The sequence below is a fragment of the Meriones unguiculatus genome, chromosome 14 (genome assembly GCF_030254825.1).
Source record: "Meriones unguiculatus strain TT.TT164.6M chromosome 14, Bangor_MerUng_6.1, whole genome shotgun sequence".
In the NCBI taxonomy this organism is placed as follows: domain Eukaryota; kingdom Metazoa; phylum Chordata; class Mammalia; order Rodentia; family Muridae; genus Meriones; species Meriones unguiculatus.
The window spans coordinates 3,972,098-3,982,195 of NC_083361.1; the positions used below are offsets into that span (position 1 = coordinate 3,972,098).

The 10,098-nt window shown below is 56.9% G+C and overlaps 1 protein-coding gene across 1 annotated transcript; it reads left to right on the forward strand.

Moving 5' to 3' along the window:
- Nucleotides 1-9: 9 nt before the first annotated feature.
- Nucleotides 10-9,782, forward strand: Sars2 (seryl-tRNA synthetase 2, mitochondrial). Its single transcript, XM_021643964.2, has 16 exons — nt 10-313; nt 2,023-2,118; nt 3,263-3,292; nt 3,850-3,990; nt 4,066-4,120; nt 4,558-4,621; nt 4,864-4,969; nt 5,726-5,773; nt 5,954-6,062; nt 6,219-6,264; nt 6,343-6,430; nt 6,507-6,616; nt 7,810-7,903; nt 7,992-8,084; nt 8,215-8,280; nt 9,383-9,782. The coding sequence occupies exons 1-16, from the start codon at nt 47-49 to the stop codon at nt 9,524-9,526; spliced, it is 1,557 nt and encodes a 518-aa protein (XP_021499639.1). The 5' UTR covers nt 10-46; the 3' UTR covers nt 9,527-9,782.
- Nucleotides 9,783-10,098: the final 316 nt, after the last annotated feature.

The following is a 10,098-nucleotide window of genomic DNA, read 5'->3' on the forward strand; positions in this document are numbered from 1 at the left end:
TGATTGGCTCGTGCCTCGGTGAGTGACTTCTTGTTTCTGGTCCAAGATGGCTGCGCCTATTGCACGGTTCTGGCGGCCTCTTCTGGCTCGCCAGGGCCTCCGGTCCCGAGGGCGCTACCTGTGCAGCCAGAGCCCAGGGACAGATCTCGCCGCAGAGAAGCGGCCTCGGAACCTCCTGTACGAACGCGCACGCGAGGGCTACGGCGTGCTCCCTCACCTGGACGTGGAGTCGATGTGCGCGCGCCCAGAGGCAGCCGCGCGCTCCCTGGAGCTCCGCAAGGGGAGGCTGCGGCCGGCTGACCTGCACGCGGTCGTGAGTGGGCCTGCGCGGGTGGCGGGAGCGGGCTGCTCTGCAGACCTGGGTTGGCCGGGTGCCTTCCAGCAGTGGGAAGAAGGACCGGGATTTGGGTCCCTTCCCAAGTTAGGCAGCGTCTTGTGCGTGACAGCCACTTAGGTGCCAGGGGTCCCCTGAGAACCAAGGCCCTACGGAACCTCACGGATGCCTTCCGTGACCCGCACGCCCTTTTGCATGCATTGCGTAACTGGACGGTTGGTATCTGCCGTACCCCTGGAACTTAGGTACCACTGTCTTCTGTGCTCAACCTTCATGCCAGGCTCACCCTAAGGCCACAGAGAAAAACGAGTAAGATGTAAAGCAGGTCGGGGAAGGGACCCTTGGGGACAGAGCTCTGAACCCTGCTGTAAATAGCAAGCTGATAAATAGGGTTGGACGATGGGTACCTGCTGAACAGATGTTTAAGGCGCGTTTGTGATCCAGATGTTGAGACTGCGAATAGTAAAACCATCGCCGCTTACATAGTTCTACCTTGTAGAAAACTAAAATTGGGGGTAGCCGTGTGTGGGACGGGGAGTTCTGAATTCCCGACTCAGGTTTGAGCCCTTCTGTATCAGCCACTGTCCTGTCGCTGTGATTAAACACCATGATCAAACCAGCTCATGGAAGGATGTACTTGGGCTTGGCAGGGACAGAGTGAGCGCGGGTGGCAGAGCAGGGCGCTCACATCTAAACCGCAAGCCTGAAGCTGAGAGCAAACTAGATGTAGGGGGAGGTTTTAAACTCCAAAAGACCCCCCCTCCAGTGACGTACTTCCTCCAGCAAGGCCACGCCTCCTAAACCTCCCCAAACATCACCAGCCAGAGGCTGTGGGGGACATTCCTCTCCAAATCGTGTATACTTTAGCCTCATTGAAGTTTTTGTGGGTCAGGTGGCCCAGCCAGAAAGGGCACTTTGCTGCCATGCCTGATGTCCTGAGTTCAGTTCCTAGGTGAGAGGAGAAAAACAATTCCTGACCCTCATACAAGCACAAACAGGAGAAATTAATATAAATGATTAATAAAAAAACTTTTTAAAAAAATCTGGGCATGGCCGTGCAAGCTTTTAATCTCAGTACTCTGAAGGAGGCAGGCAGATCTCTGTGAGTTTGAGGCCAGCCTGGTCTACATACCAAGTTCTGGGCTAGCCAGGGCTACATAAAGGCTCAGCAGGTAAAGGTACTTAGCACTGAGCTGACAACCTGAGTTCAGCACAGTGGGAGGAGAGAAATGAGCCCCGGACGCTGTCTGCTGACTTCCATGCTGTGGCCACACACAAAAGAAACAAGAAAGAGGAAAGAAAGCTTAGTCACCTTTAGAGAGATGATTTAGGCAGGCAGGCTGGTACTTCTATAGTCTCAGCACTCAGAGTAGGATGGTTATAAGTTCAAGGCTACCCTGAACTATATACATACATACATACACAGGCTCATAAAACCAAGAAAGAAAAACAAAGCAAAGTCACTTTTGCACGCTTGTCTCTCGGTCATGATCACGCCAACAGAAGCAGCTGCAAAGTGAGCTGGGAAACGTGTTGATTCAGGGTGGCCGTGTGCGCGCCTGGACTTCTGGGTGTCCAGGTGCTTATGGGAGGAGAGACTGCCCCTTGCCTGCTGCCATGCAGGTGGCGGTAGAGGAGGCTCCAGAGCAGTGGGAACCTCACCTCCCTCTCGTGGTGTCCTCCCGCAGATCTCCATGTGGCAGGAGCTGCAGCAGCTTCGGGAGCAGATCCGGGACCTGGAGGCACAGAAGGTGGCTGTGGCAGATGCAGTCCGAGCTCTGCTGGTGAGCATGGGGCGTGGGTCCCGCGTGGGCCAGGGCAGCCTGGAGGTGGCAAGGACTAACGAGAAACCCAACTAAAGGGGCTTGAATCATGTACATAGTTGGTCTGGAACTGAAGGCTGCAAAGAGAGAGACAAACTGGAAATCAGGTCTGTGGGGAGGAAAGAGCCTGAGCTTCTCAACCTTTCCCCCTCGCCAGCTCCTTTTTGCCAGAACCAGCTCCTATCTGTTGCATGTTTGGTGTGCAGCTAATTTCCGTCATCTTGCATACAGAAACCCTTAACGTTGCCAGATTTTTTGCAGCCCTGACATTCAGTTACAGCAGCCATCTAGAGTCAGAATCCAGCATTTACAAAGCTCCACAGGGTTAGCGCTCCCGCAGGTGGCCTTAGTAGAAATCCCCAAGGGGGTGATGGCCCACAGCTGTAATCCCAGCACCTGGCAGGTAGGTTCCGGGGATCAAGAGTCAGAATCATCCTTAGCTCGCGTCCTAGCCATTGTCACACTGCTGTGAAGAGATGCTGTGGCCGAGGCACGTGTTTAACTGGGGACTTAGGGTTTCAGAGGGTTAGACATTGTCTTCGTGGTGGGAAGCATTTGCCGAGAGCTTTACATTGTGCTCCTCAGGCAGCAGGCAGGGAGCAAGACACCAGGCCTGGTATGTGCTTTTGATGCCTCAGAGCCCGGGCCCAGTGACATATGTCCTCCAGCAAAGCCATACATCCTGATCCTTTCACACAGTTCATCACCTGGTGACTAAACAGGAAACTACCAGAGCCTACTGTGGCCATTCTCATTAAAACTACCACAGCTATGCAGAGAGCCGGGCAATGGTGGCATATACCTTTAATCCCAGCACTCGGGGGCAGAGGCAGGTGGATCTCTGCAAGTTCAAGGGAGTCCAAGGCAGCCAAGGCTACACAGAGAAACCCTGTCTCAAGACAATACGTAAAATAAGGAGCAGGGACAGTTAACTCTCACCACTGGGTGTCACTCCTCCCGCTATGCTGCCGCCTCGTGCCTTTACCAGCAGAGAAACTAACTGAAGCGGAGTGGGAGGTTCAAATGTCGTGGTCCTCTCCTGACTCTACTCCGAACCCCCAAGTTCATTATGTAATCGCCTTCCCCCTCTCCTCTTCTCCACCAGGCAAACGAAGATAGCGACGAACTTGAAAAGGTACTCAGGCCCGTGTCTGCGCGCTGGACGGGGAGGGCAGGGCGGGTGCTGTGCCGGTTATAGCTCTTCCACTGTGTGAGGTACCGTGAACAGACAGGGTTGGGAGGTGGGCTAAGAACAGCTTCCGCTGGGGCAGAGGTGGCTCAGGGGCCTGTGGACTGCTCTTGCAGAGGACCCGGGTTTGCTCTCCACCATGCACACACATGCACACAATTAAAAAAAGTTTATTATTAAAAACAAGCACAGCCTGTCGATTTGTGAAAATATAACTGACTCCAGGCACAACTGGAGCCAGCTCCTGGCTCCACTCCGAGGTTTCTTCTGAGCACAGCTTCCTTCCCCTGGCAGCGGAAGGCAGGGCCCAGCACACCCTCCTGATGGTTCCCTCTACAGTCTTCAAGCCTGGCTCCTGGCTCCTAACAGTCAAAGCAAGGGAAGGTTCCAGTTGGCCAGACCTGAGCCTCGTTTAATGAACTTACATGGGGCCAGCAAGGATGAATTGGGCCGCCTGAGGGATCCCTGGCTCTCTCAGGGCTGATGCCCTTTGCCCTGTTCAGGACCCCCACTATCAGGAGCTGCGGGCCCGTGGCCGGGACATACGGATGCAGCTCATACCCTTGTACCACAGAGAGACCCAGCTAGAGGAACAGTTCTATGTGCAGGCCCTGAAGCTTCCCAACGAGACCCACCCAGACACGGTAAAGGCCATTCCTGCTGCGAGGGAGACGGTGCCCTGGGCCGCCTCCTTCCCCTGACACGCTCTCTTCCTGTAGCCCATTGGGGATGAGAGCCAGGCGAGGGTCGTCCGCGTGGTGGGGGACAAGCCAGGTGAGTCACACCCCGGCGGGCGCCCAAATCCAGTGTCTGACCTCAGGCTGGGAGTGGGCACGGGAGGTGCCGGGGCCTCCGAGGGAGCAGCCCGCCAGATGTGAGCTGAGCCTGGGTCTCCCTGCCACTACCTGACTGGCTGCCCATCCTGGCATGGGTACGGCACGTCTGCTGTCTCTCTGTCCTCTTCCTGGCTTTGCTTTGGTCCCTGTTCTCCGGGGCTTCTCTTCCTTGCCCTGCTGTGTGTCTCTCTTTCTGTCTGATCTCTCTCCCCCCCATCTCACTCATCCATTTCCTTTTCTTTCTTCCCTCCCCTCACCTCCTTCTCTCTTTCTCCCTGCTTCTCTTACCCCCCCCTTCCCTTTTCCCATGATCCTCCCTGCTCACCAACTCATCTTTCTTCCTTTCTTAACCCATTTCTTTTCACCTACATCCAGTTTTCACCTTCCGACCCAAAGACCACATGAAAATTGGCGAGAAACTTGACATCATCCGGCAGAAGTGAGTGCCCACCGCTACCCCCACTCCTCACCCCACCCCTTACCTCATCACCCCACACTAACAGCTGGCAGCCAGCTTCTGCCCTGCAGCCTCAGGGTACAAGGTGGGATGCCAGGGACGGGCTCACCCAGCATGAATATTTGATGCCAGGCCCGCCTGGCATCTGGGCCTCTGCCCCCTGGGTACTGGAGTCCTTTCCCCACCCATAGACACTGCTGGTCTCTCTGCCTGTCTGTCTCTAGGCGCCTGTCTCATGTGTCTGGCCACCGGTCCTATTACCTGCGTGGGGCTGGGGCTCTCTTACAGCACGGCCTGGTCAACTTTACCCTCAGCAAGCTTGTCAGCAGGGTATGGCCTACTTGAGGGCTGCTTGGACAGGGTGGCATGGGTACCAAGCTTAGCGGGATTAAGGGTGTGTGAGGGGACTGGGAGTGTGGTTTGTGGTTCCGTTAACTGTACAGCACTTGCCCTGCACACAGAGAGATGGGAGCACACACTTTATTGGCACTTAGAGGCTGAGGCAGGAGGATCAAACCTTCAAGGATGACTTGGGCAACAGTGAAACTGTCTCAAAAAAAAACACTAGGGCAGTATGCCACAGTTCTCAGTATCCCTGTGTATTATCAGCACATTAATTCCTATGTCTTCTGTGCTAGGTGGGGCTATTGTTAAGCCCCCTTTTGAGATGGGGAAAAAAATTTTTTTTTTTTGAGACAAGCTCTCACTGATTTTAGCTAGTGGTGGCCTGGAGCTCCCTATAGACCAGGCTGGCCTCAAACCCAGAGATCTGCCTATCTCCGCCTCCTCCTAGGTTCTGGGATTAAAGGCATTCGCCAAACAGATTTTTCGGGGGGGCTCTAGGGAGCCCCGTGGGAGGCTTCAAGCAGGGAAGGGCCGTGTTAGATCTGTGCTTCTCATTGGCACCTCCGGCAGCCCTCTGGTGGATGAACTTTGAGGAAACTGACAGTGAGGGTGCACTGACAGGGTCCCGGGCTCGGGCCTCACTGGTGTCCTTTGCTGTCAGGCAGGCCATTTGGAATGGCAGGGCAGCGACGGTCTCCCTCCTTGGGCCTGCGGTTAGGTTTATGTGTCTCCTCTCCGCAGGGCTTCACCCCCATGACAGTTCCAGACCTCCTTCGAGGAGCCGTGTTTGTGAGTGAGAGCGGACTGACAGGCCCTTCTCACCCTGAGGAGCCTGTCCCTGGGCTGGGTCGTGGAAGTCAGCCTTAATGTGGGGGAGAGGAAGCCATTCCGGATGCTTCTAAAGGAACAGCTGGGTGGCAAGCACAGAATGGAGGGGCTGAGATTACCTGACCCCCACCCTTCCCCCAGGAAGGCTGTGGAATGACGCCAAATGCCGATCCATCCCAAATTTACAATATTGACCCCTCCCGATTCGAGGATCTCAACCTGGCTGGGACCGCAGAGGTGGGGCTGGCAGGTGAGCGGCGGCCTGGGTGGTCGGGGGGGGGCCGGGGTGGGGGACCGGACGTCGATGGGCAACGTCGCCTCCTCGGGGTGCTCTGAGTCTCCCTACGACTTCCTGTGGGTTGATGGCAACCCTGGCTAACGCCATCCTGCCTCCTTCTCCCCCCAGGATACTTCATGGACCACTCTGTGGCTCTCCAGGACCTGCCGGTCAGGTGATGCCCTGTTCCTTTAACCCCAGACGCCATTGGTAGCACTGCCCTCCCTGACCCAGCCTCCCTTGCTCCTCCTAGGATGGTCTGCGCCAGCACCTGCTATCGGGCAGAGACGCACAAGGGGAAGGAGCCCTGGGGCCTGTTCCGAGTCCATCACTTCACTAAGGTGAGCGGCACAGGCCTGGCTGTGCACAGTCACCCCCACCCGGGACCCCCTGACTCAGTGCCATGCCCTGTCTCAGGTGGAGATGTTTGGGGTGACAGCCCCTGGGCTGGAGCACAGCTCGAAGCTGCTGGATGAGTTCGTGTCCCTGCAGGTGGAGATCTTGACGGAGCTGGGCTTGCACTTCCGGTGCGGAGCAGGGGGGGCTGGTGGGGGTTGAGGGAGGGGGGTGACTGGGCTGGCCTGCCACCTGCTCTTTGCCTCTTTTCTCCTAGGTGAGGCCTCTCAGCTGTATAGTCTCTGCATATCTGGTTTATAGGAGTGTGAAAAGCATGCCAGTAAAGCTGTTCCCTGGGCCCCTGAGGCAGCTCCCCATCCCAGGGGTACCGTCCAAGAGGCCTCATTGTCTCCAGGTTGAAGCAGGGTGGGGAAGGGAGGCACCCGGTATCACAGGGCCTACTTGTCCTTTAGCGCACGCAGCTTTCCAGAGAGAGGGCTGAGGAAAGCTGCCTTTCCTCCAGCTGGCTCTCTGCAAAGCAAACAAACAAAAACCCAAGAGTATGCTAGCAAGTGGGGTGTTGTGCACCCATAATCTCAACACCAGCAGCTGTGCCAAGATTTCATGAGTTCAAAACCAGCTATGGAGTGCAACCGTGTTTCAAAATAACTAAACAAAACAGAATCCGAAACAGAATTCTAAGCTCACGCTTAGAATCTGAGTACTTGGAAGGCCGAGGGGGGAGGATTGAGCTGGAACAGCATGAGACCCCATTTCACAGGAAACAGCAAACAAGCTGAGAAAGTGTGTGCAAGCAGGAGGGCCTCAGTTCTAATCCCAGCCCCCACAGTCCTAATCCCCAGAGCTGCGGGTGATAGCGTGCATCTGTACCGCAGCGCTGGTAGGCAGAGAGGCAGATCCCTCAAGCTCGCTGCCAGGCCTTTCTAGCAGAATTAGCGAGCACACGCAAACACGGGGCCTAGAGGTACACACCTACAATCCTGGGACATGTGGTCTGGACCCTGTTCAAAGCCGTCCTCGGCTACATAGTGCATTCTAGAGTAGCCTGGGGTACATGAGACCTTACCTCAAGAAACATAGAAAAGGAAAAAGCCAGTTAGGGCGCCAAAGCTGGAGGTCCTTACTGTTCCAGACCACAAGAATGGTAGCATGAGTGAGTAGCTGTAGAGCTGGGCACGCTGTCCTTCCTTCACGCCATCAGCCTTTTCTGTCTCCTCTGGCACCACCTCCCAGCTCCTGGCTCTCTTTTTCCGCTGTGTCCTTATCCCTTCCTTTCCATCCTTTTGGCTGCCTCCACTTGACCTCCTTGAATTCTTCGCCTTTGCCCAGTGACTTCTACCCTGTGTTTTTACCTTGGCCTCAGCGTGCTGGACATGCCTACCGAGGAACTAGGCCTTCCTGCTTATCGCAAGTTCGACATTGAGGCCTGGATGCCTGGCCGACGCAGCTATGGAGAGGTAAAGGCCCTGGCCTAGTGGGGGAACATTGGCAAGACGCTAGAGAACTGGCCTGTTCTCTCAGACGGCCTGTCACTCCCTCCTTCAGGTCAGCAGCGCCTCCAACTGCACAGACTTCCAGAGCCGCCGCCTGTACATCATGTGTGAAGCTGACACTGGGGAGCTGCAGTTCACACACACGGTGAGGCCCGCACTGCGCCGCCCCCTATCCTCTCCCCCCCCCCGCTGCCGCCCATCTGCGGCCACATTGGGCCTCTCTCCCAGGGCCAGGATAAGGTCAGAGCCTAGCCCTGAGCACGCCCTTCTTCCAGGTGAATGCTACTGCTTGCGCCGTTCCCCGACTCCTCATTGCCCTCCTAGAAAGCAACCAGCAAAAGGTGAGAGATCCCCCAAACTTGAAATCTCAGGTTTGACAGGAGGACTGCATGTTCAAGGCCTGCCTGGGCAACTTAATGATAAAAACCTAACTCAAGTTAAAAACAAACAGGATTGGGGGTGTGGCTCACTGGTAGATCTGTCTAGAAGCCCCCAGTGAGGGGCTGGGGTGTGGCTCAGTGGTGGAGCCCCTGCCTAGAATCCCCCAGTGAGGGGCTGGGGCATGGCTCAGTGGCAGAGCCCCTGCCTAGAATCCCCCAGTGAGGGGCTGGGGTGTGGCTCAGTGGTACAGTCCCTGCCTAGAATCCCCCAGTGAGGGACTGGGGTGTGGCTCAGTGGTAGAGCCCCTGCCTAGAACCCCCCAGTGAGGGACTGGGGTGTGGCTCAGTGGTAGAGCCCCTGCCTAGAACCCCCCAGTGAGGGGCTGGGGTGTGGCTCAGTGGTAGAGCCCCTGCCTAGACTCCCCCAGTGAGGGGCTGGGGTGTGGCTCAGTGGAGAGCCCCTGCCTAGAACCCCCAGTGAGGGGCTGGGGTGTGGCTCAGTGGTAGAGCCCCTGCCTAGAATCCCCCAGTGAGGGACTGGGGTGTGGCTCAGTGGAGAGCCCCTGCCTAGAATCCCCCAGTGAGGGGCTGGGGTGTGGCTCAGTGGTAGAGCCCCTGCCTAGAACCCCCCAGTGAGGGACTGGGGTGTGGCTCAGTGGTAGAACCCCTGCCTAGAACCCCCCAGTGAGGGGCTGGGGTGTGGCTCAGTGGTAGAGCCCCTGCCTAGACTCCCCCAGTGAGGGGCTGGGGTGTGGCTCAGTGGAGAGCCCCTGCCTAGAACCCCCAGTGAGGGGCTGGGGAAGGCTCAGTGGTAGAGCCCCTGCCTAGAATCCCCCAGTGAGGGGCTGGAGTGTGGCTCAGTGGTAGAGCCCCTGCCTAGAATCCCCCAGTGAGGGGCTGGGGTACAGCATAGTGGTTAAGAGTTTGCCTGGCATGGGGAGGACTGTGGGTTGAATTGGCAGTACCAAAAAGAGGAGCAGGGTGAGGGTTTGGGACTTCCACCAGCAGCCGAGGGAGTGCTGGTGGAGGAAGGATAGCATCCTGATGCGTGCTCTGTTCCCAGGATGGTACTGTCCTCGTGCCTGCCGTTCTGCAGCCCTACCTGGGCACTGACCGCATCACAGCCTCCACCCATGTGCCTCTCCACTACATTGGCCCCAACCAGAGCCAGAAGCCCAAGCTCCCCGGCCAGACTGCCGCCAGCTGACAACTGTCTGCTCTAGAGATCCGGGACACTCGGACCCTTTACCCTGGAGCTGGCCCTGACATCTTTGTACTTGCCACCTCCCCTTCCAGACGCCTGGGGCTACCTTTCCTCCTGCCACTGAGTTATTGTCAGTGACCCCTACTGTCAGGAGGGTTGTCCCCTGCGGCATGTCTCAGCCCGTGGCAGGAAAAGGCCGTCCTACCTTCTCCCTCTGGTGCTGAGCAGAAGGCCCACAATAAATGCGAACAGTGGTCTAGATCTGAGCAGGGCTCTGTGACTGCCCACAGGGCTCTTGCTGGGTGGCTTGGGGCTCCCCGGGGGAGCTGAAAGGATGCCGAGGCCTCCTCTCCTCTAGGATAAGGCCATCACTCTCCAATCACCCTCAAACGGAGCCAACTCTATCCTGATCCCTGGCCAGAGGTGTTGTCCAAAGTGTCACATCCGTGGAAGCTGATCCCCGGGGCTGTCTCCCTACATGGGCTCCTCCTCCCCTGCTTGATTCTACTCAGCACCTTGAGTGGCTCCGGCCACCCTAGACTATCCTTAGTGTTTTCCAGCTCGAGTGGGTTAGC